At 39.9% G+C, this 26,908-nt stretch overlaps 1 protein-coding gene across 1 annotated transcript in view; it reads left to right on the forward strand.

The window, feature by feature from the left end:
- Positions 1-26,908, forward strand: part of SMARCC1 (SWI/SNF related, matrix associated, actin dependent regulator of chromatin, subfamily c, member 1) — a 207,848-nt gene that overhangs the window by 159,729 nt on the left and 21,211 nt on the right. Inside the window, exons 24-26 of the mRNA XM_006868793.1 lie at positions 158-312; positions 13,382-13,516; positions 19,036-19,294. Of these exons, the coding sequence (XP_006868855.1) occupies positions 158-312; positions 13,382-13,516; positions 19,036-19,294 (549 nt within the window). The remainder of the gene's footprint in view (positions 1-157; positions 313-13,381; positions 13,517-19,035; positions 19,295-26,908) is intronic.

A 26,908-nucleotide genomic window follows, 5' to 3' on the forward strand; every position in this document is an offset into this window, starting at 1 on the left:
ACACATGGACATGGTTCAGAAAAATCATAACAAAAAGGAAACGGCACTAAGATCTCTCGGTAATATCTGCCCTAATTTGTCACATTGTGAATGTGTGAGTTAAAGGTGGTTTATTAAGACTGGGCATACTACTAATAAAGGTTTCTGAATTTTTCAGAAGAAAAGGAGACTGAAGAGAACAAGGAACTCACTGATACATGCAAAGAAAGAGAAAGTGATACTGGGAAAAAGAAAGTAGAACATGAAATTTCTGAAGGAAATGTAGCCACAGCCGCAGCAGCTGCTCTTGCCTCCGCTGCAACCAAAGCCAAGGTTTGCCCCAATAGTCCTTGTACAGCGCTCTCTTAAGCCATGAATGGTCGTATTGTTTTTAGGTCATTGGGAACCTTTTATAAAGAGCCTTGCACCCAATAGGAGTTAACGATTAGCTTGAATGGCAGTTCTAGGTTAGGAAATCTACAGGCAGGAAGAGGATGGTAGAAATAATAGCTCCTACCCTAATGGATGACCGTCTTCAATGAGTTTATTGTGTCATTCAGCCTTGTAAAGGCTACAGAGATTAAGGGAAGATTTAGACTCTGTAAGGGACTAAATTATCTTTTTGTATTTAAGAAGGTAACTTGCATGCACATCTTGTCTTGGACAGTTATTCCAATAATTTCTACCAGATTGAAATATTTATGGTTTATCAGACAAAAATCTGTTTCCTCCTTGTACAAATACTTCACTCTGCTTTTAGAGACTCAGGAGAGAGAGAGAACCTAAAATAGCTCTTTTTTCTTCTTAAATTTGCCAGCTTTCTTGTGGGTGGTTTTCTCTATTTATAACAGAATCCACTTAACAGCATATTTAAGAAGACATGATAATGTTATTTCTCTGCTTTGTGTTAAATTAGCCCTTTAAGGCATTTCAGACATGAATATGTGAAGAGTTTTTTTGTTGTTGTTTTATTTTTTAAATAATATGTCTTAGGTGAAAGTTTAGAAAGCAAATTAGATTCCCATTTAATAATTTTTATGAAACTTGTTTCCTGACATTGGCTACAATTTGCAGTGTATCAGTATTCTCATTATTTCCATTCTTTTGGTATGTTTCTATTAATCTTGCTTCCCTACTCCTCTCTTAGCTTTTAATTTTAGTTTAAGGTGAAATTTGACCATTTAATCTCATAGAGTTTATTTAAGGGAGCAGCACAGTATTCACAGGCATTACTGTTTATAAGCCAATCTATTATTTGGAGGAAAGATGACCACTAGAAGTGGCTTCAGTTCCAATCCCAACATGTTTCTTAGGGTGATAGTCTCAGGTGTTCCTCAAGTTACTTTCAGTCCTGTTGTTGTTACGTGCCATCAGGTTGGTTCAGACTCATAGCAACTACGTATAGAGTTTCTAAGGAGCAGCTGATAGATTTGTATTCTTAACCTTTTAGTTTGCATTCCAGTGCTTAACTTGCAAGTACCAAAGCAGTCCAGTGAGTGTGGTTTTTTTAGGAATTTGAGTTTTTTTTTAGAGTTTTCTCCCTTTCTGTTCAAAACCTTTTATTTTGTCCTTGGTAGTAACTAGGCACTATCTAGTTCCTCTGGTCTCAGAGTGGATGAAGTTGTGGTTCGTATTTTTTTAACTTTTTATTGTGAATCGGATGAAGTTTATAGAGCATCAGTTTTATATTCGACAATGTATATATATATATTAATGTTTTGTTGTGAATTACATGATAGTTTACATGGGAGAACATTAGTTTTACATTCATCCTATCTTACATCATTTCATTGCCATGGTTACAATCCCCTATCCATATGTATATGCATCATCACCTAACCAAAAGGTGTACACTACAAGCCTGTCCCCCACCCGGTTATCAACACACAGCCCCTCTCCCTCTGTGTCTAAAGTCCCCAGCTGCTCCATCTCGCCACGTCATCATCTCCCGCTCTCCACTCTTCTCCCTTCATGGTCCCAGGGACCTCTGCTCCTACACTGAAAAGTTAATCACTCCCCTCCTTGCTACAAAACGTCTACCTTTACTTATCCAACCCTCACAATCAGTCCTAATAACAATTATTCACTATTGTATCATAAGAGACCTATCCACATTTCATTTCATCAACCCTGCCTAGACAGATAGCATACTACTCAGTGGAGATTCTATTCTTCCTCCGCACCCTCTGGATCTAGGTTCCATCTTGAAAGCTTGTAAGCCAGTCACTTCTTGCCTTCGTAGCACCCCCATTTTGGGTAGCTAATGTCCAAGTTGCCCATCCCTGTCCTCTCCATGTGTGGAGGGGGTGGGAATGATCCTTGCTGTAAAGATTTGTCCCTTCTTTTGAGCTATTGCATCCATAGGTGTAGGTCCAGTTCATCAAAATGTATCAGATTACTCTTTTTTTTTTTTCCCCCCCTCTTCTTTCTTCTTCTAGTTGAGCTCTGCTCATCCAGTCATTGAAGCCAGGTCAAGTGAGTATTATCTGCAAGTGTGGGTGTTATTGTGCATATGCCCTCTCTTATCAGCTGGACGCTTCATTCTCCACTCTAGTCCTCTGTGGCTATGTCGCTGACTCTGGGCCCAAGAGTCTCCAGGTCTTGCCACACTGCTGGCCAACCAGAACTCCACCTGGGTTCATAGGAGGCTGTTGAATGTTGTAGGGCTTATTTTGCAGCTTCATTACTGTTTTTCCCTCACTTTTCTTATCAGTGATGAACGAGGTCACCAATCAGAGCATGTATTCCCAGTTGAGTCTTAGTCTTGGAAGGGGTTTTACTCTGAGGGAACCGAACCACTTGCCTTGATGTCTCCTGGGCAAAGCAACTTGCTTGTTCTTGTAGTAACAGTCAGTCTGCCTATATTGTCTGATATTTTTCCTGTAGGTCTTTATTTCAAGAAGTATCTTTTGTTCTTCTAGCCACTCCAGGCTGGTCTGCTCGTCCTTTCAAGTGGAAATTTTCCACCTGAAAATTCTAGATGTGGTTCAGGATTCCACCTGTAGTCTTATGTGATGTAGAAACTCCACAAGAAGCCTCCTCCATTGGGCACGTTGTAGCCCCATTTTAGGTATTCAAATCAGTTATAGGCAGAAGACCGATTTGCAATCTTTCTATGGTGACGTTTCTGGCTATTCGTTTTTCTCCCCCTCCAGTGTCTTATTTTATAATGGTATTCCAGGGAAGCCAAGATTCAAAAGCCAGCCAAGCATCTTAACATTATTGCCCCCTTTTTCCCATTCCAACCACATCCCAATCCCTGTATCGCAGAGCCCTGTTGTTCAAGGTTGTGCATACATCGTTATTTACCTCTGTCCCACTTAGCCCATGCAAACCTGCCTAAATATTCTTCCATCTGCTTTGTTCTTCCATTCTCCTCTCCCTTCTTGTATATTGCTCCCCTCCCCAGCACCCAAACTATCCTGTGTCTATTCCCTGCCAAGTATTCCACCCTCCCTTCCCTCCCCCACCCCTCCTCACAATTAATATATATTTTGTTTAATCTTAGTGTTTACAATCTTCTCCATGTAACTTCAATTATCCTACTTCCTTGTGTATCTTGTTTTTTACTGTGTGAAGTTTAAAAAAAAAACCCTTCACCTATTTTTCATTCTACCACCAGAAGTGGTTGTTAGAACAGTCCTCCTTTTGTCTTGAATTGGTACCATTAAAACTTCTATTCTTGATCAACTGGTAAGATGCTCTTTCTTGGTCTTTAATTTCCTCAGAGCAGTCAGCTGCTGTGAATACTTCATTATGCATAATTTACAACAGACTATATACTAGCACTAAGGAGCTCTGGTAGCGTAGTGGTTACGATTAGGGCTGCCAACTTCAAGGTCAGCAATTCGAAACTACCAGCGGTTCCATGGGAGAAGGATGAGGCGTTCTGCTCCCGTAAAGATTTACAGACTCGGAAACCCTGTGCAGGGTCGCTGTGAGTCAGAACCGACTCCATGGTACTTAACAACAACATATATGCGTACTGGCGGTGCTGTCAAATAAGCCCTGGACTGCTAACCCACCAAGTGCTCTGCAAGAGAAAGATGAAGCTTTCTTTCCCAATAAAGATTTATAGCCTTGGAAGTCCTATACAGAGTTACTATGAGTCAGAATCAACTCTATGGCAGTGGGTTTATATATGACACAATGCAAACCACCAGACTGCTAGTTTGAGTATTTATACATCTGACATAGGTGCAGAAGTTGCAGGGATGAGAGCTAGGGTAAATATTTTTATAGATTTCTTTAGTAGGATCAGTACATATAGTATCCCAACTGATAGATGTTATTACAACAGTTTGAGGATTTTCATATTTTTGTTTACAGGTATGTTTGAAAGATATCTCATGATCTCTGTAGTTATTGTCTCAATTATTGGTAACTTCTCTACCTTAACAATCTTACCCCTAGGTATTTTTGAGGTACTCTTTTGTTTAAGTGAGTACTGTTGTAGACACCAATTTAACTATTAATTGACATCTTTCTTGTTGTTTAGAGCTTATTTTATCTTCTGCCTGGTTGAATAGTTTGAGCATCTCCTAGTCTTTAGAGACTCTAAGGTTGTCTTAGACATAATCTCTCATTTTATAGATGAGAAATTTAGAGAGCACAGGGGCTTGACTTTCTGTGTACCTTTCTCAGGTCATTGCAGTGCCATCTACCATGTCTTTAAAATCTCCTTCAAATCCTCTTCATTTCTTACTCATCCATTATCCATAGCTGTTCAGCTCTTTTAAGTCTTTAATGGGCATTAGTTCATCTGCTAATGTCGAGATTCATTTCTTTCTCCTTAAGTCAACTTCCCATCATTTTCTGTCTCCTCCATTCCTTTCTATATCATGCAACCCAAGTACTTTTTAAAAATTTAAATAGTTTATTGAAATATACCTTGAATTTAATTAAGTGAAAAAATAAATCAGAAATTAAACCCACCACTGTAAACAGCACCCATACCAAGAAACATGACATTAGCAGTTTCCCCAGATACTTCATTCCTTTATAATTTCTTTGCCTTCTCCCAAGGGAATAACTAGCCTGTCTTCTAAAACTGGATTTATTTTTCCTATTTATAACTTGATATTACTGGAATTGTACAGTGTTACCTTTTGTCACTTTTTCCCATAACCTCCTTATTTCTTTCTGTCTAACAGTCCCAACTCTTACGTTGGGAAGTACTTTTTTGCAACCAAGATCCTTCTTAATCCTCAAGCCCCGTTTCTTGCCTGTTCTACCTTAATTGCTCTTGCAGTTCTACCAGACAGAACCCACTCTCTTCTTTGAATCTGGGCTTTTTGGACTCTCTCCCCTCTCACAAAATCTCTCACTCTTCTTTTGCATCATTTTCCCTCTTTGTACTACTGTGATGTGCTTTGATATATTTTTACTAAGAATTAAAATGATAGTAATATATTCCCCTAACCCCATAGTTGTGAATGTTTGCAACTTTGAGCACAAAAGTCTGAGTACTTTGCAACAACATTTTCATATCTTTACTATAGAGAATCTGCTTTTATGGACTAATTGACTTAGTCCCTTAGATGAGCATCCAAGCAACAAATTTTTTTCAGGTCTTTGAATTCTCACTTCGTCGTCATCACCACTCTAATTTCTAACTGGGAACTTAGATCTTCATTTTCAGAACACGTCTGTTAACCTCTTGATTTTTAAAAGTATTCAGATGCACATGCTACATAACTTGGCACACATGAGTTATTGAGTATGACAATAAATTGACACTTCACAGCTGGATGTGATACATTTCACAGGCACAGAATCATTTTTGTGCTACATAGTAATTATGGGGTAAAGAATTCACTTAAATTACTATAATTAGGATAACTTATCTAGCCCATCCAAGCCTTTTCCCTTATTCTCTTTTTGTTCTTCATGTCTGTGAGCAGCTTTGTTACTAAGAGTTTTCTTTGATACATTTTAATCGTTTATCACACACACTCTGACTTGGAGTAATAATTAGAGGTTCTAGATCTAATTCCTAAACAAATGAGATCGTGTGCATATATGGCTTCTCCCCATCGCTGCCATTTGTGAAACTCTTCAGAAGCATATCTGCTTTTTTATCATACCTACTAAAAACAATAGCTCTGCTTTGGAAGAAATGCAGCCGAAGTGCTCCTTGGAGGCCAAGATGGCCTGTGTGGGAACATGCGCTGTGTGGGAACAAGCAGGAACACCATTGGCTGTATACTCTGAATCCCTTCTACGTGGGCATTTAGGTTTAGAGGGTATAAATGATCCAAAACTATCACTAAAATAAATCTGCAAAGTAGGTCTTTATCTTTTTCGTAAGCAGCAACAGGATGAATTTTTTTCACAAGAACAGAAATGTTTGTCATTCAAATATGCTACCACCTATCCACATATCTCACTAGATCTTGGAGTCCTGGTGTGGCACTGTGGGTTAATGCGTTTGACTGAGAAGTTGGTTTGAACTGCTAGGTCAGTGGTTCAAGCTCACCAGCCTGTCCTCAAAAACCCTATGCAGAAAAAAAAAAAAAAAAACCCTGTGCAGGGCTGCTGTGGGACTGAACCCACTTGATGGCACTTACCAACACCACCACCCACATATCTAACGATGGCTAGAGTAGATTCATTGATAACTCAAGTGTTCTGGAACAACAGGAAGATTCTTTCTTACTCCTCAGAAGTCTTCATTACTTGCCCACTTAGGCCTGAAATCCCTTCTTGATGGGGAAATTGTCATTCTGTAATTTAGTAACAAACTTTTAACAGGCAAGGATTAATTGGAATTGATTTACACTACACATAAACGTAAAAGTGGACCTCTGGTGTGGCACTGTGGGTTAATGCACTGGACTGCAAAGTTGATTTGATCTGCAAAGTTGGTGGTTCAAGCTCACCAGTTGCTCCTCAAAAGCCCTATACAGGGTCACTATGGGTTGGACCTCACTTGACAGCACTTAACAACAACAAACATAATTCATCATTGATACCATTCCTATTATTTGATCGTTTGAAGAGAACACATAAGGAAAAAGGACCTATTGTTCATTTTATCTATGGTTAGCTCTATTTACCTTTCTCCTTATGTGACTGTATAGAAACTACTTGTTTTCTACTGATTAAAATGCATGCTTTGTTATGTAATGTTCACTTCAACCCTGTCTTAAAGAAGTTATTTCATAATTATTGATTTTCTCATGTGGTTTCTTCCACACCCCTTATACATTCTGAGGCACATTCCAGACCTCATCATTTGTCTTGTTGTTGTTAAGTGCCATCGAGTCAGTCCGACCGATAGCGACCCTAAACAGGGTTTCCGAGGCTGTAAATCTTTATGGGAGCAGAAAGCGTCATCTTTCTCCTGTGGAGCAGCTGGTAGTTTCAAACTGCTGACCTTGCGGTACACAGCCTGATTTGTAACCAGTACGCTACCAAAGCTCTTTTTGTCTTAAGTTTTGTAACATCGGTATGTGGAGGATTTGAGCTCTCCCGATAGCCCTTTGTTGAAAGTCCTTGGTTGTCATTGTTGCCAGATCTGTAAGAAACACAACCAAACATGAGCATTGTTTGTTCTTTTTGGATTGAGTGAAAGTTTACAGGGCATATCATCAGTTTTACATTCAACAAATCATATACCTTGTTTCATTACATTGATTATAATCCCCTCCATGTACCATCATTTAACAGTATTTCTCTCTATCCACTTTAGCATTTTTAAAAAACACACAAACAAAAAAACCCACTGAGGCATACATAATATTTTACATCTCCAAAGGGCACATTCTGCAAGTCTGCTCCTGGCCACCAGCTCTTAGTCCTTCTCTTCTTTTTTTATTTTTATTTTTTAATGATTTATTGTGAATTATGTGATAGTTTACATGGGAGAATATTACTTTTACATTCATTCCATTGTATATCGTCTCATTGCCATGGTTACAGTCCCCTCCATGCAATGCTTCCCCCATGCCCCACAGGTCTTCAGCACACAGTCGCTCTCCCTCTCTGGATCTAAAGTCTCCAGCTGCTCCATCACCCCACATCATCATCTTTGACTCCATTTCAGGCATCACTGCTTCTCTGAGTAGGGCCCCGCTCTCTGCTCCTCTCCCTTGATGGTCCTAGGGACCTCCGCTCCTAGACTGAAAAGTTAATCACTTCCCTCCTTGCTATAAAATGTCTACCTTTACATTTCCAACCCTCACAGTCACTCCTGATAACAATTATTCACTATTGTATCACAAGAGACCTATCTGGATTTCATTGCATCAGCGCCACCTAGACAGATTGAATACTACTCACTGGAGATTCTACCTTTCTCCAGGCCCTCTGGTTCTAGGTTCTCTCTTGAAAGCTTGTAAGCTAGTCACTTCTTACCTTTGTAGCCCCCCAACCTCCCTTTTTGGGTAGCCAATATCCAAGTTGCCCATCCCTGTCCACTCTGTGTGTAGGAGGGGTGGGAATGATTCTTGTTGCAAGGGCCCGTCAGCATTGTTCTTGTTCCAGTTATCCAATGCTACATAACAAAGTACTCCAAAATATAGTATCCTAAATCCATAGTGATTTTATTATTTCATGTGTTTGTGCATAAGAAGTTTGAGTTGGCTCAGCTGGAATAATTCTCCATATGGCATACACTGCAGTCACTCATGTGTTTGAACTGATCCCTGGGTAGGGATTACACTTTCATCTTAGCCTTTCCATGAGATCAGCTCAGGCTTCTTCATAATAAGGTGGTCTCACAGTAGTAGGAATAATTTCATGCCATGTTAGAACTTTAAAAGAAAAGTGTCCAAGTGGTAGCAAGAAAGAGAATGTGCTTGTCTCTGGCCTGCACCATGAAGTTGGTGCTGCATAACCTTGGCCATGCTTTCTGGGGCATTAGACCATTACATACATCTAGGTGAAAGGAAGACCTAATCCACACGGGCTACCTGCTGGCTAGCAATATTTGCATTTTTCCACATGGAAAATAAGCGTCCCATTCTGTCATGAGGCTCAGGTTAGAGGACTAGGCTAATCTTACTATGTGCATCAGGTCCAGGTAGAGAAGAAGGTCTTCATGAGTGGTTACTCAGGTGCAGAGTCTTTCATGTAATTTTCTCAATATGAAGAATTGTGGACTAACTAACAGTGTTGAGACACACGATAACTGTATACCCATTTAAGAAAGGAAAAAATGAAAGGCCAGAGGACCCACTGGTTCATAGCAATTCAGAAATCTAGTCAGACACATGGTACCAGTGTCACAATCAGAGCCCAATTGTACTCCCTGAAAATTATTCCCCTTGACTATTGAGTTTGCCCCTCTGAGTTTTTGTTTTTGCCTTCTAAGTCTCCTTCTTTTTCATTAAAAAGAAAATAGTCCAGTTTTGCACCTGAGTGGTTTCTTAGGCTGCAGGCCAGCAACATATTCTCATAGTGTATTGACTGTCTTTTCATTTGATGGTATCCTTTGAAGCACTGAAGTTTTTAATTTTGGTGAGGGTGCAACTTAACAATTTTGTCTTTTATCACTTACAGTTTTAATATCATAGCTAAGAAATTTTTGTTTCAGACAGTATTATTTAGATTTATTATCTATTCTTTCCTTTAAAGAAATGTAATATTAGGTCTTACATTTATCTTTGTAATATTAGGTCTGACTTTATCTTTGAGAGTAGTCTTAACATAAAGGATCCATATTCAGTCTTTTGCATATTGTTGTGTACAGAAACCCTATGAGGAGTGGCTGGTGAGTTTAAACCGCTGACCTTATAATTCAAATGATATTGTGTTCCAGTGTTCAATCTGTAGCACCACGCCAAGGCTTTTGTATATGGATTTTATCAAATATTCCCAACACCATTTGTTGAAAACTCCTCTTATGGAAACATTACAGTATATACAAAAGTAGACGGAGTTCTATAATGAATCCCTAGTAGCCATCATATAACATTGGTTTCCTTTGTTATCCTTGCCTTAGGTTGAGTAGGTATTACTAGAGTATTGTATAAAAGATCCCTAGACATTCTTATCAAGAAATACTTTAAAACTTATTTCTCATAGATAATAGTTGATAATTTTTCAAGGTTGGCAACATACCTTGAAATCACTCTAACCACTGTGGTGTGTTGATTTGAAAGCCTTTTTTGGGTGAATTTTGAAGTTGCATGGATACATTTGCTTTTTTTTTTTAATGTTTTATTGTGAATTATGTGATAGTTTACATGAGAGAACATTAGCTTTACATACATTTTATCGCATATCGTTTCATTGCCATGTTTACAATCTCCATACATCATCAACCAACTAAAGGGTATACCCTGCAAGCCTGCTTCCCCCCTCCGGTCATCAGCACACAGTCCCTCTCCCTGTCTAAAGTCCCCAGCTGCTCCATCTCTCCACATCATCGTCTCTGCCTCCATCTCTGGCATCACTGCTTCTCTGGGTAGGGTCCTGCTCTGCGCTCTTCTCCCATGATGGTCCCAGGGACCCGCTCCTAGACTGCCAAGTACAAGGAAGAAGCAGATTTATTTAAATTCAGAAAACCTGGAATGTGTATGATGAAGGGCTTCAGAAAGTTCACAGAATAATAGAATTTTTCCACGGAAATTTTTGAAGCAGCCTCTTATTTAAAAATACTACTGATACTTGCTCTGTCTCCCTACTCATATCTTCCCAGTTTCAACTTTTTAAAAACTCTTCTCGCTCTTATAATGCCTTGATTAATTTCAGTAATGTTTTTATGCTAGTTCTTGATTTCTCAGTTTTAGACAATATTACTTACCTCATTTGAAAAGTATAGATTATGTCATAAGCACCAACTCCCTTTCTAAATCTTAACTTTTAGTTAATTTGCAAAAACCTGATCCCTTCCACCTTCACAAGAGGGGAAGAGACGAAACACCATTATCAACCAACCCAAGGTCAGACATGCCTCTACCATACAACTTTCTTTACCAATTCTCAAACCTTCCTTCAAATCGCGTTCTAGTTCACTACTGGCTCTGAAAATCCACTGCAGTATTCACACAGGACTCACAGACAATACTCAGGAATAAGGGTTTTATTAGGGAAGCTTTGTTGTTGTTATTAAGTGCCATTGAGTCGGTTCCGACCCATAGCAACCCTGTACAGGGTTTCCAAGGAGTGGCTGGTGAACTTGAACCACTGACCTTGCAGTTCAAATGGCTTTGCAGTCTGGTGCATTAACCCACAGTGCCACACAAGGTGCAATTCAGGATGCAGCATCTCTCCAGTCAGAAGTACCTCTTCTCAGCCATGTCTCAATCATACCTCTGCTCCCTGGATCTCAGCAACATGGTTCCTTTGCCTTTGCCCTGTTTGGGCAAGTTTTACAAGCTACTTTAGCACTGTAGATAAATACCTAAAGGGCACCCCATTATAAAGCAGCCTCAGACTCTTAAGGCACTCCACCTCAGTCAGTCTGTGAGAAGCCCCACTGCTCTGTTCCTTCTCCACTGCTTCTCCACAAGGATCTCTGGATCCAAAGGATTGCTTCTCTTTCATGGTGATCAAGAGATGGCACATTTTGAAATAGCCCATTTGAAACGCAGCAGAATGGCAAAGCCAAACAATCCCTGCGTTATAGTCCTTCACACTGTATTTTCATGTTCCCACTGAATCATTGGGTGGAAGTTACAAAGTTATGAGTCAGTTCCAACTCCACAGCACATCACCACCACCACCACCAAGACAATGAATGAATAGAAGATCCGTGTCAAGTAATTCACTATACCATATGATTTAATCAATTATTAATCAGTTTTTATTGTATTTGTTGTTGGTAAGTGCTGTCGAGTTGATTCTATTCCGACCCGTAGTGAAGTGACCCTGTATATGGTTTCCAAGGAGCAGCTGATGCATTAGCCCACGCCACACCAGGACTCCTTTTATTGTATGCTGCAGCTGTTATGTGCTGTGGAGTCAGTTCCAACTCATAGTGACCCTGTACAGGGTTTCCAAGGCTATCAATCTTTACGGGAGCAGAAAGCTTCATCTTTCTCCTGCAGAACAGCTGGGAGTTTCAAACTAGAGTAGTATTTTGTGGTTACATTGTCGTTATATTGATTTTTTATTAATTTTCTCATTGATGGAGTTCATTGCAGTTTATGGAGGAAAACATTGTTAACAACTATAGATTCATTCACAAAACGGTTACCTTTTGCTTAAATTTGTAAATCTTCCTACCGATGAGTGTAACTGTGATGTCACTTTTCTTTTTTGCAGCTATAAAAGGGTGAAATATAAAGCTTTCATTAAACATTATGACTACTCATTTAGCTTCCAAAAGCTTATATTAAACTCCTACTGCATGTCAGCTCCCTCTAGATTCTGTAGGAAACACAGAAATCAATAAGATAAGCACTCCTTGCTATTTCATAAAACCTTACATAGAATCAATATAAACCCAAATCAAAACCCGCTGCCATCAAGTAGTTTCCAACTCATAGAGATCCTATGGGTTGGAGTAGAGTGTAGAACTGCTCCTTAGGACTACCAAGATGGTGAGAATAGACAGACCTGCATTTGAACCTCAGGCCTCACAGTTAACAGGCCATCATTTAATGTACAGTGAACCTTAAAAAGAAGACAGGCACATAAATTGAGCAAGTAAAATAAAAATGAATGTAAAGTGGTATTGGAGTCCTGGTGTGGAACTATGGGATAATGCCCTGTACCACAGGACAAAGGTTGGTTTGAATTGCAGGGTCAGAAGTTCAAATTCATCAACTGCTCCCCAGGAAACCCTATATAGGGTTGCTATGAGTTGGAAAAAACTTGTCGACACTTTACAACAAGAACAAAGTTGTATTGGGAGAAGTTGAGATTATTGACCTTGACCAGATAGAATCTTTGTCCTCTCTGGGTAGTTGGCATCTTCTGTTTTGTAGTTTTGAGGTGACATGAAACTCAGGACTCTTTAAGATTTATGGCAAAGGAGTGGCACTTTCTTCTAGTGAATGTCCTTTCTTGTACTTTTATTAGTTTTTCCTGCTCTGAACACTATCCTAGCCCTCATTTCCACACACAGCTCCACTTGCCCAGAAGAAGCAGAGGCTTTGCTTCTTAGTGTTAAGTGCTGAGGAAATCTTTAGGGAGGGAAGAGGGTTTCTCTGTACCCATGTCTTCTTAACCATCAGGGCCCTAGTTCATCTAAGCTTAGAAAGGAGTAGTTTAACACTAGAAGAGTTGTATTTTTTTTTTTTTTTTAATGATTGTCGTATCTCTATAAGGATCAGAAATTCAGTTATGATTGTCAGTTTAACTTGAAATAAACATGTAAGAATATAAACAAAGTGGAATTCTAGGGTACCTCATTTTTAATTACATAATTCCCACTCTGAGTATCACCTTCAACTTTCGTTACTGTTTTTTAAACAAATGTTTGCCTAAATAATTTGATTTTTTCCTTTAGCACCTGGCTGCTGTGGAGGAAAGAAAGATCAAGTCCTTGGTAGCGCTCCTGGTTGAAACACAAATGAAGAAACTAGAGATCAAACTTCGACATTTTGAAGAGCTAGAAACAATCATGGACAGAGAGAAAGAAGCTGTAAGTAAAGGGAAGTCATTGTGGCTTTTTTGGGCAATAAAATCATGACTGTTTTAACTAAAATATACATTAGATAAAATAAGTGGTGGCCTACTCTGTTCGTCTCTTTAGCTATTTTCTGTCCCTTTTATCCTGTATTTTCCTTGCCCTATCAAAAGGATCCATAATTCATCTGTCCCTTTTTCGTACTGAGGTGGCTTTCAAGTTGCTTTGATGCTGGAAGGTATGCCACCAGTGTTTTAAATACCAGTAGGGTCACTTGTGGTGTACAGGTTTGAATGGAGCTTCCAGAATAAGATTAGGAAGGAGAGGCAGACTACTTCTGAATGTTTAGCCACTGAAAACATATGAATAGTAGCAAAACATTGTCAGATGTAGTGCTAGATGATGAAAACATTATGTATAGCCCTAGAATTTATCACATATACTGCCAGAAGATGAGCTCCTTAGGTTGGTAGCCATTCAGGATACACCTGGGGAAGAGCTGACTTCTCATAGTAGAGTTGACTATGATGATTCAAGTGGAGTAAAGCTTTCAGACCTTTGTTGACTGATGGGGCACAACTCAAAATGAGGAGAAACAGCTTTAAACATCAGTTAATAATGGGAACATGGAATGTGCAAAGTATGAATCTGGGAAAATTGTTATTTGTCAAAAACGAAATGGAACACACATAAACATTGATATCCTAGGCATTGTTGTTAAGTGCCGTTGAGTCAGTTCCAACTTAGAGTGACCTGTATTAGTGAGCTGAAATGGACTATATTGAACATTTTTAATCAAGAGAAATGACATATGATACATCATCAAAAAGAATGTTTCAAGATCTATCTTGAAATACAATGCTGTCTGTGATAGGATAATATCTGTACAAGGAAGACCAGTTCATACTGCATACCAACCACTAAAGCCCATTGATAATGAAATTAAAGAATTCTGTTAACTTCTTCAATCTGAAATTGATCAAACATGCAATCAAGATGTATTGATAATATCCCTATACAGGGTCACTATGAGTCGAAACAAACTTGGCGGCACTTACGACAACAACCAACCAACTTCTTCAGTCTGAAATTGATCAAACGTGCAATCCAGATGTATTGATAATTACTGTTGATTTGAATGCACATGTTGGAAACACAGAGGAAGGATCACCTACAGAAACCCTATCCAGGGTCAATGAGTCGAAAGCAACTTCAAGCCACTTAGCAGCAACAATCATAGTCAGAGGCTCAAGTCATAGCTGACATTTCAATCGTTGGCAGTGGAGATGGATTTCTGTGGCCAGCAGCCTCTCTTCCTCTTTCCCACCCCTCCTCCGTTCTTTGTACAAATAGAAGTTGGGAGAAGAGCTTTGTGTGAACTTCAGCTGCAATTGCAGCTGGGTCTGGTGTCTTGGTGTAGAAGAGTACTCTGTTGTGTTCAAGTTCCGGATTATACACGTACAGTGTAGCAGTGGTGGGAAAGAGGAAGGAAGGCACAGTTTGAATGCAGCGGGGGATGTGACTTCAGAGCAGGACTACAGGCATCATTGTCTGAAATGGATTCCCTAAAGTCATTTTGGAGTCTTGAAAGAAAGTTAACACATTCAGAAGCATCGTATTTATATCAGTAATTTATACTTGTATGTTCATAGTTCCAAGAAATAGAGAAAGGAGAAAAGAAAACATCATGTCTATACTATAGCACATAATGGACAGTTTTCAGTAGTTTTGTTTTTGTTTTTTGTTTTTTCATTACAAACATGATCCGTGTGTGATATAAAAATAAATTTCAGATAATAAATGAGTATATCCATTCCTGAGGATTGTCACTCTTAATAATTTCATGTCTTCCAGAATAGTTGCAAAGTTTATGTAAACATATTTCAACATGTGTTTTATATGTGTGTGTCTAAGTATATACAAACACACAGTTGGAATTGTGTTTTAAATTGGTATTGTGACTAGCTCCCCACACCCCAGCCACTGAGTGTATTTCAGACAAAACTAAGTCCAAAATAATGCTTCGGTGACTGTCCTTACATGTACAATCACTGACTCACTGGTTAAGTAAGTTTAAAATTTGCTCAGTATTGCCAAATTCCCCTCAGTAACTCCCAGTTACATTCTCTCTGCCTATCACCAAAGTAAATGCCATCATAACTGGATTCATAACAAATAAGATGTCCAGAACAAGAGAGGTATTTCCTTCCAGTCCTCCTGGGCCTACTTGCAGCTTGCTATCTGGGCATGATTATCTCTTCAAAGAACCTGCTCAAACCACATTAGAGTTTTATGCTTAAAGTGGGCTCTCTTGTATGTGTGCATGTTTAATAATTTATCCTTTTCCATTCTTTATTAATTATCTCTTTTAAATTGACAGATGAAACTCAGGCTTAAACAGGATAATTGAGGTTATCAGCTCATGCTATAGCAAGAAAATTGAGTAACTTTTTCTTCCCAACTGCTTATCCCATCCTATTAAGAACAATAGATACTTCATATTTCTTTCCAGGGCTAATTCCTAGGTACAAAGGTCAGCTGCAAAAAATAGACTATAGTTCAGTTTTAAAGTACAACAAACAAAAACAATACTAAGCTAAATAATGCAGAATAAAATTTCCCTTCAGAAACACAGAAAATTTCTCTCTTGTAATGGTTCAGCTTCTTTATAAAAAATCTTGACCTAAAATTGCTCGTCTCTTACATAACTGCAGGACTTCCGCCAAGCTAACCTGACCAGTAGTGGCTCAGCAAACACTTACATAGGAAGTCCTTTTCCGACAGTCTCTTAGGTTTTAGCAAATTATCATAAAGTCCTAAATTGGTTAAACCAAAATATACTTTGCCAAATTCTGACTCATACTGGCCGTATGAGCCACACATAGGATTGCCAAGGCTGTAATCTTAATGAAAATAGAGAGCCAAATCTTTTTCCTGTGCAACGGCTATGGGGTTTGAACCAATTAACAGCCAAACACCTAACCACTCACTGCACCTCCAAGGCTCCTTGGTAATGAAAGTATATTTATTTACAGAACTGGCTGCTTCCAAACCTACTATTAAATTCCTTTGAATTGTGCTAGTCCTGGTATAGGACTATAGGGATAAATATTGGACTTCTAACGAAAACTGTTAATTTTGTCTGTGAAACCTTCACTCAATTCACAACAAAAAGTCAAAAATTTATATATAAGCTCTTGTAGCATGGTGGTTACAAGTCTCCTGATGTACAGTCAGTAAGGAAGACCATAGAAGAATAGATGCTTTTGAGTTATGGTGTTGGAGGAGAATATTGAAAGTGTCGTGGGCTGCCACGACATGAAAATACCAACAGTTACACCTTAGATAACCACTCATCAGCAGACACTACTCACTAATGTGGAGTCCTGGTATGGTGCTGTAGGTTAACAGAACCAATAGATCTGTGCTGGAAGAAGTGCAGCCAGAGTGCTCCTTGGAGGCCAAGATGGCCAAACTTCATCTCTCATACTTCGGACATATTGTCAGGAGGGACCAGTCATAGGAGAAGGAACAAGTGTGACAAGAGACGTTCACTTAACCTGAGGAAGAGAAAACCCAGAGACAGGTCATGGAAATTATTAAAATATCTAGAGGACTCTGCTGTTGTGAAAATTGAAGAAAAGGTTTTCATTTTAAAAGAAACATTCTTGGATAGTTATCAGGGGAAGGAAGGGAGAGTAACTCACTGGCTAGAGTGTAGACTCTTGGGTGTCACCCTGGATGATGGAAAGAACAGTACACAAGACGAAGGAGGTTGGCAGAAGATTGATGAAGGCAGGTGAAGACAGGTATGCAAGGGCTAAAGTGGGTAGGATAGATACCTGAACAGATACACAGGCTGAGCGGATATGGGAGGAAGAGTGGAAGTAGACCAACACATATGTAAGGGTTTGAAAGAGGATATTTGCACATGGGTTATTTATTTATGTTTGCGGCAAACACATAAAAATGTGATGGAGTGTACAGTGGGCAAAGCAGTATAAATATAGATATCATCAAACACCTGGAGACAATCTGTTAATGGGCCTAGGGGCTCAGGGCCATATTCTCAGGGGATACCATGATCAATTGGCATAACATAGTTTTTTATGTTGTTTTACATCCTACATTAGTGAGTTGTTGTTAAGTGCTGTTGAGTCGGGGCTGACCAATAGCGACCCTGTTTAGGGTTTCTGAAGAGCAAGTAGTGAGCTTGAACCACCAACCTTGCAAATTCAAATGGCTTTGCATTGTGGCGCATTAACCTCTACAGCACCATACCAGGACTCCATATTAGTGAGTAGTGTCTGCTGATGAGTGGTTATCTAAGGTATAACTGTTGGTATTTTCATGTTGGAAGACAGAAGAGTGATGAGAATTGAAGATGCTTAGAATCAGTTAATCCAATTGGACTAATGGAACATGTTGGTTATGATCAAAAGTCTCCATGATTCTGAGATCAGAAGAACTAGATGGTACCCAGCTACCACTGCTAACTGATCTGAAAGGGATCACATTAGGTGGTCTTGGATAGAGTGGGAGAAAATGAGTAACTAAACTATTTAATTAAAAAAAAAAGACCAGGCTGACTGGTCAGAAAAACTGGAGGAACCTGAGACTGTGACCCTCAACCACCCCTTCAGATCTGGAAAGGAAAACACCCTTACAGCCCAATTTTCAACCAAGCAGTACATTGGTATATAGAGGGGACAACAACACTAATAAGGTATGCTCATCATGGAAATCAAAAGGACAACAATTATCTATGGACAGTGTTGAGAAGGAATAGGAAGGAGGGTGAAATGGAAATAGGGACCACAGGGAGGAAGTGGTTGTTGCATGGAAGTGATTGCATCTTTGAGATGAAACAAAGTGTAAGATTTGTTGAATATGAAACTGTTGATTTTGTCTGTTAAACCTTCACTCAATTCACAACAAAAAGTTAATTTATATATAAGCTCTTGTAGCATGGTTTTTACGAGTCTCCTGGTAACTCTAGGTCAAAGTTCGAAACTACCAGCCATTCTTCAGGACAAAGATGAGACTTTCTGTTCCTGTAAAGATTTACAGCCTCAGAAACCCTATACAGGGTTGCTATGAGTCAGAACCTACTCCATAGACCACCACCGTGTGTGTGTGTGTGTGTGTGTGTGTGTGTGTGTGTGTGTGTGTTTGCGCGCACTTGTTCATGTGTACATACATATATATTTAGAGAGAGAGGACTGTCAATCAGGGAGAGAATTAACATGTGTCCTGAATGGGCCCAAAGGGCAAAAGCCCATCTGGGTAAAGGCCGCAAAGAAAGCCATGCCTTAGATTCTACATAGAGAAGACCCTGACTATGATCATAGATGCCCAAATGGAAATAGGGTGCTTAAGAAATGCCTCTCTTTCATAGTAAGTATTTCAGGAGGCAACAAGGCTATTTACCTGTGATGATTCACAGGGAATCCAAGCTTCAGATCGATGTCTTGTGTATCATACAATTCTGAAAATCTGTTCCGGTGTTACTTTCCTTTTCCATCCTGTTTCAGCTTGAACAACAGAGGCAGCAGTTGCTTACTGAACGTCAGAACTTCCACATGGAACAGCTGAAATATGCTGAATTACGAGCCCGACAGCAAATGGAACAGCAGCAGCATGGACAGAATCCTCAAGCACACCAGCATTCAGGAGGACCTGGCCTAGCCCCACTTGGAGCAGCAGGGCACCCTGGCATGATGCCTCATCAGCAGCCTCCGCCATACCCTCTAATGCACCACCAGATGCCGTTACCTCATCCACCCCAGCCAGGTGAGAGGAAACCTCTGCTAATGAGTTCGACTTGTATGGTCCCTGGGGCATAAAGCATCAGAGGGGGTTTTGTGGCTCCAGCTGTACAAATGTAAATTCTCATTTTAAAATCTATACACAAATGAGATCTGGTGTTAATCATCACTGTATAAAGCCTGTCATGTTCTCTTTGCACAAGTCCCTTTGCTTAGATCAGTCTGAATGGACAGTATGAAGAAGGGGCTTCAAAAAGTTCTTGGAAAAATGGAATTGAAAGATCATGGAATATTCTTACAAACTTTTTGAAGTCCCCTCAAACTTGTTACAGACATTTTCAAAGACATAAATACAAAAACATTATACTATAATGATGCAGACCAACTGATTACTACAAGAAAAAGCAAGTTGCTCACCCAGGTGCCATCAAGGCAAGTGGTCAGGTCCCCTCAGAGCAAACCCCCTTCCAAGACTAAGACTCAATTGGAATACACACTCAGATAGGTGACCACGCTCATCGCTGATAGGGGAAGTGAGGGAAAAACAGCAATGAAGCTGCAAGCTAAGCCCTACAATGTTCAATAGACTGCTGTGAGCCCAGGTGGAGAGCTGGTTGGCCAGCAGTGTGGCAAGGCCTAGGGACTCTTGGGCCCAGAGTCAGTGACATAGCCACAGTGGTCCAGCTGATAAGAAGATAGGACATATGCACAAGAACACCCACACTTGCAGATAATACCCACTTGACCTGGCTTCAATGACTAGATGAGCAGAGCTCAACCAGAAGAAGAGAGAAGAGGAAAAAAAGAGTAATTTTATACAATTTGATGAATATGACCGACACCTATGGATGCAGTAGCTCAAAAGAGGGAGCAAATCTTTACAGCAAGTATTATTCCCACCCCCCTCCATACACAGAGTAGATAGGAATAGGCAACTTGGACATTGGCTACCCAAAAAAAAGGGGTGGGGCTGGCGCTACAAAGGCAAGAAGTGACTGGCTTACAAGCTTTCAAGAGGAAACCTAGAGGAACTCTGATCATCAAACCGTCGAAACTATGTCAAATGGGTACCATCAACAAGTTTGAGCATTCTTATGTGTCTCCCCTCCCTTCATATCAGCTGGACGCTTCACTCTCAGGAGTCTCTAGTCAACACCTTTTAATGTTTTTTTCTGACAGTCTCCAACAATAGACATAGTAAAGAGAATAGTGTAATCTTAATCACCCATATATAGCCAGCTTCAAAAAAATTTTTTTTTTCCTCAGCGTTACTTTATCTGTCTCTCCTCACTTTGGGGACAGAGCTAGATTTCATAATGTGTCATTAACAAATGTATATCTTATTCTTTAACAATAACCTTTATACATACATATATATATATATATATATATATATATATACACACACATATATGTTGTTGTGTGCCGTGGAGTCGGTTCCGACTCATAGCGACCCTATACAGGGTTTCCAAGGCTGTAAATCGTTATGGGAGCAGAAAACCTCATCTTTCTCCTGCAGAACAGCTGGTAGTTTCGAACTGCTGACCTTGTGGTTCGCAGTCTGATTTGTAACCACTACGCTACCAGAGCATATATGTATATAGATATGTTTGGGTTTTTTTTTTTAAGTTTTTATTGTGAGATTTACGTGGGAGAACATCAGCTTTACACTCTTCGTATCATATTTTCTTTCTTTGCAATGATTATAATCCCCTCCACGGATCATTAAATAGCCCCAAAGGGTACACCACACAGGCCCACCCCCCTGGCCGCCAGCACACAGCCCTTTTCCCTCCCTGAGTCCAGTGTCCCCAGCCTCTCCATCTGTCCACGTCATTGTCTCTGTCTCCATCCCCGGCATCGCTGCCTCTCTGGGTAGGGTCCTGTTCTCCGTTCTTCTCACTTTCCCAGGGACCTCCACCCCTGGGCTGCAAAATCAATCGCTCTCCTCCTTTTGTCAAAAAATAACTACCTCTATATTTCCTAGTCTAAGTCAGTCCTGTTGGCAGTTATTCAGTGTTGTACCACAAGAGTTTTATCCCATTTCCTTTTGCCAGCCTAGTCCCTTCAGATTGGAAATCATTCAGTGGTGATTCAGCCTTCCCCCGCCATGTCTAGAACTAGGCTCTATCTTGAAAGCTTGTAAGCCAGTCACTTCTTGCCTTTATAGGCTACCCCCCATTTTGGATAGCCAATTTCTGTGTTGCCCCTCCTTGTCAACCCTGCGTACTGAGGGAGTGGGAGTAATCCTCACTGTAAAGATTTGTTCCCTTTTTCGAGCTACTACATCCATAAATGTAGGTAAAGTTTATTAAATTGTAGCAGGTTACTCTTTTGTTTCCCTCTTCTTTTTTCTTTTAGTCGAGTTCTGATCATCCAGCCATCGAAGCCAGGTTAAGTGGGTACTGTCTGAAAGTATGTGTGTTCTTGTGCATCTCCCCTCACTTCATATCAACTGGATGCTTCACTCTCCACTTTAATCCTCTGTGGCCATGTTACTGCCTCTGGGCCCAGGAGTCCCCGAGTCTTGCAGTACTGCTGGCCATCCAGGTCTCCACCTGGATTCACGGGGGTCTATTGAATGTGGTCGGGCTTAGCACATAACTTCATTGCTGTTTTTTTCCCCCTCTTCCCTTATCGGTGACCAACGTGGTCACTAGCCAGAGCACATGCCTGCTCATGTATTCCCCTTGAGTCTTAGTCTTGGAAGGGGGTTTGCTCTGAGGGTTCCCGACCACTTGCTTTGATGGCTCCTGGGCGAACAGCTTACTTGTTCTTGTAGTAATCAGTCAGACTGACATTATTGTTTCGGATTTTTCCTGCCGGTTTTTCTTTCACAAAGTATCTTCTGTTCTCTAGCCGCTCCAGGCTGGTCTACTTACTAGTCCTTTCCAGTGGAAATTTCCTACCTCAGTCAGTTCTGGATGGGGTTCTGGGTTCCACCTATGGTCTTGTTCCTCTTTCACTGGGCAACTTCTAGCCCCCTTTAAGGTATTCCAATCAGTTATATGTTGAAGACAGACTTACAAGCTTTCTGTAGTGATGATTCTGGCTATTCCTTTTTCCCCACCTCAAGTGTCTATTTTACAATGGTAGAAAAGAAAAACCAAGATTCAAAAGACAGCCAAGCATCTTAACACTGTTCCCCTCTTTCACCTCTTCAACCGTGCCTCAATCCCTATATCCCAGAGCCCTGTTGTTCCAAGGTTGTGCATACATCATCATTTACCCCTGTCCCACTTAGTACATGGGAACCTGCCTAACTGTTCTCCCATCAGCCTTTTTCTTCCATTCCCATCCCCCTTCTTGTGTATTGCCCCTCCCCCCATCCCATACATCCTGGTGATCAGCAAATAAAAATATAATTTTCCCCCCCCTTTATAGTGTGGGTTTTCTTACTCTTTTACAATAATGGTCCTATGTAGTATTTCTCCTTTTGTGACTGACTACTTTCACTCAGCATGATGTCCTCCAGGTTCATCCATGTTATGCAGCGGCTTTTAATTTTCAGTATGTCCCAATCATCTATTTTGTCTATTTTTGTTTGTGTAATTTTCAAATTGTTTGTATTCTGTAGTCTCTGTATTCCCTTTATTAGAGCCCTCACATTTGTCCCTGTTTTTTCATTGATGACTTTCATAATTTTGGGATTCGCATTTAGGTTAATCTATGTTGAGTTGGGTTTTGTATAGGGCATGAAGTATAAAGGTCTTGTTTCAACCTTTTGCATTTCGCTTTCCAGTCCTGCCAGCACCATCTGTTAAAAAGACTATTATCTCCTCCCCATGTAACATACCTAGGCACTTTGTCCAAAATCACTTGGCTGTATGTGAGTGGGTTAATTTCTGGATTCTCGATTCTGTTCCATTGATCAATGTATATTTCATTATAACAGTACCAGGCTGTTTTGGCCACTGTAGCCATGTAGTAGATTTTGAAATTGGGGAGCAAGAGGCTTCCAACTTTGTTCTTCTTGAGCAGTGCTTTGCTTATCCTGGGTCTCCTTCCTTTGATTATAAAGTTTGGAATTGTCTATTCCATCTTTTTGAAGAATGTTGCTGGAATCTGGGTCGTGATTGCATTAAATAACATAACCTATATTATACCCAACAAAATTAACGGTAGTTTCTAAGATGAGTTAATGCCTTTGATTGTTTGGTTGGTTTGAATCAGTATTCAAAGGAAGTCCACATTTATGTCATTTCACATGTCTTCCTTTCCAGTTCCCTTCACCCCATTGCCCATAAACCTCTGCATTGCTCTAATCAGAACACGGTTTACTTTTGTTGGCAGTCATTCTTTGTTAGTTATCTGTTATTTGTAATATTAACATTGTTCATTAGTTGTGGTTTTGTCATAATGATCTGTCCACTACAGAAATTCCCATCAGACTTCCCCTGATAACTTTAGTTGTCATGGATAATTGTTGTCTAGGTCAATTATTTCATTATTTGTTGTAGAATGGTGATTTTACCAAAGTTTTTTATTTCTTTCATAATTATTGACAGTAATTCTTTTATTTAAAAAACCACAACTTTCCTTCATCAGTAATTTTTGCTGAAAATTAGTCCATACAGAAAAGACTGAATAAATGCTTGCTTCTTTCCCTTTATCAGTTATCTGAATAGGAGTTGTCCCTCCCCCACCAACTCTCCAGAGGTGATCAGTGAGGATCTTTTCTATTATTTTTTAGTATATATTTTTTTCTGTTGTTAGTCTTAAGAATTTATACTTTTTGCATAATGGTTTTAAAACTTATTATGGGCATACTTTTTGACACCAAATTGTCCCATATTTGTTGTTGTTATGTGCTATTGAGTCAGTTCTGACCCATAAGTGACCCTGTATTGGGTTTCCAAGGAGCAGCTGGTGAGCTTGAACCACCAACCTTGCAGTTCAGATGACTTTGTAGTCTGACGCATTAACCCACAGCGCCACACCAGGACTCCTTAGCTTTGGCTAAATCATGTACAGGCCTGCTAAGATAACTATAAAAGATCCTTGGAAGCCTAACGTCTTCAAGGGAAAGATTTTCTATATCAATCTTCTCATGGAAATTACTGGGCATATTTGCCTAATGAAGCCATGTATAAATATAAAACTATAATCTGCAACATAAATATTTACACCTAAAAACATGTCCAAGGATATAAAAATTGTATTTATTTATATATGCCTTTGCCCAAAAACTGGTCTGGGTTAGCTTTGATTGGAGCCCATTCTCTCTCTCTCTCTCTCTCTCTCTCTCTCTCTCTCTCTTTTTTCCGAACTCTCTCTCTCATACACACATACTCACAGAGATATTAACTTGCAATTGGGCAATTTACTACCATCAGATTTGCTACCTGCTCTAAATGTTGTTTTAGGTCTTGTCTTAGAAATGTGCCAAGCTCAACACAGGACACTTTATTCCTCAGTCCTCTCTGCCCTGTTGAAAGGGTCTTCAATTCTTTGTGGGGTCTAATTTCTCCAAAGTTAAGACTTCAAAAGATACAAATGGTTAACTGAGTGCCAAGCAGTCCTAGTGTGGTGCTGCAGATTAACGTGCTGGACTACAGGGTCGGTTTGAACCACAAGCTCACCAGCTGCTCTTCAGAAACCCTATTCAGGGTCAAGTCAGACCAACTCAATGGCATTTGGCAACAACAGTTAAAATTTGTGAAATTTGTGATAAATGTTTATGGGAAAGTTTATTGTGGCTATACTCATATTTGATTCTTGATGATGTTAAAGCATCACTGTCCACAGTTAACCATTCACAGGGAACTTCTAAGATCAACATCTGCAGTAACTTGTAAAACATGGGTGGAGACATGCTTCTGCCTTCTTTCCTAAGTAGCACTCTGTTGATAATGGGTGTTTGTGTGTCATACCTTTCACCCACTTGGTTTCATTTACATCTCATAAAGGAACTCTGGTAGCATAGTGGTTACGGGCTGCTAATCTCACGGTCAGCAGTTCAAAACTACCAGCCATTCTGTATGAGAAAGATGAGGCTTTTTGGTCCCCTAAAGGTTTACAGCCTTGGAAATCCTATACAGAGTCCCTATGAGTCGGATCAGACTCCAAGGCACGTTAACAACAACCTCCTTACTTACAAGAGTCCTCTTGTGGTGCAGAGGGGTAATGCACTGGACTGCAAAGTAGTTTTGAACCCTAAGGTTAGTGGTTCAAACTCACCGGCCACTTCTCAGAAACTCTGTACCAGATTACTATGGGTTGGAGCCAACTGGATGGCGCTTAACAACTTCATTTTACAGTTGAAGAGCTGATGTAGGACCAGACCTTTTCCAAAGTGAGTCTTATCAGCCAGGACACCACCTTTCATAGGAAAAGACTTGAGATTTATACCCTCTCAAACCTTGCTGTTCCCTTAGTGAAGCTGTGCCAGTAAATTAAAGTTCATAAAAATAGTCTTTAGAAAAGAAATAGATCATCTGGGGTTGGTTTTGTTTTGTTTTGTTTTGTTTTTGTTTTTTGCTTTCTCATGGAAATACACTTATTGTTTTATTTTGTTTTCACTTTTCATTGTGAATTTAGTGAAGGTGTACAATGCAGATCATCAGTTTTACTTTGAGCAGATCATATACTTTGTTTCATTATATGCTTGCAGTCCCCTCCATGTACCAACAGTTAAAGAGCATTTACCTGTATTCTCTTAACTATTACATTCATCCCTGTGTCTCCTGCTAAATTCTACTTTTCTCTGCTAACCTTCTGCTTGTTATACATTGGCTGCCTTGTCTGCTATATCACTGCTATATCATGTGTCTACCCTATAGTCCATAAATAATCTGCCCCCCCATTCCCCTCCAGCCATCATAGATAGTTTTGTTTGTTTTGTTTTTTTTCTTTTTTAACAATTACATAATTCAGTTTTAAAGTTAACAGTGGCACACACCCCTCCCACCTCCCTTCCCAAACCTTTCACTGGGATGGAGTCTCTGTCTTGAGGCATGAAATTTTGAATATGCTTCCGTAAGTCTTCTTTTGCTAGGCCATCTGAGTCATTGTTCATCTGGGCCATGGCTTTTAAATCTTTGTGGGAGCAAAAAGCCTCATCTTTATCTCAAGGAGCAGCTGGCAGGCTGACTCTCGTATCTTCACTGTAGAGGGTCTGCAGTGTGTTTGCCCAGTCTGCCTTGTTGCCGGAAGTCATAGGGATTTGTACAGGAAAAGATCAAATCTGTGAGAATACTTTTAATCTGATGATATAGTCTCTTTTATTAATGTTTATTGATACGTAATGTAGTTATGGAAAAATGTACAGATCATCAGTGTTTAACTTGATATCTTAAGAAAATACCTTTGTATGTGTGTAACCAGAACCCAGAAGCCCCTATCATGTTCTTCCCAATTCTTTCCCTTTCCACAGGTGGTGACTATCCCTGCTTCTATCACTGTACACTTGTTGATGTTGTTGTTATGTGCCATCGAGTCTGTTCCGACCCATAGCGACCCTGTATAGGGTTTCCGAGGGTGTAAATCTTTACAGGAATAGAAAGCCTCATCTTTCTCCCGCGGAGCAGCTGGTAGTTTCGAACCGCTGACCTTAAGGTTCGCAGCCCGATTCGTAACCACTACGCTACCAGAGCTCCTTAACACTGTACACTAGTAGCGACTATTTCTGAATATTGTA

The sequence above is a fragment of the Chrysochloris asiatica genome, unplaced genomic scaffold, assembly GCF_000296735.1.
Source record: "Chrysochloris asiatica unplaced genomic scaffold, ChrAsi1.0 scaffold00124, whole genome shotgun sequence".
Taxonomy (NCBI): Eukaryota; Metazoa; Chordata; class Mammalia; order Afrosoricida; family Chrysochloridae; genus Chrysochloris; species Chrysochloris asiatica.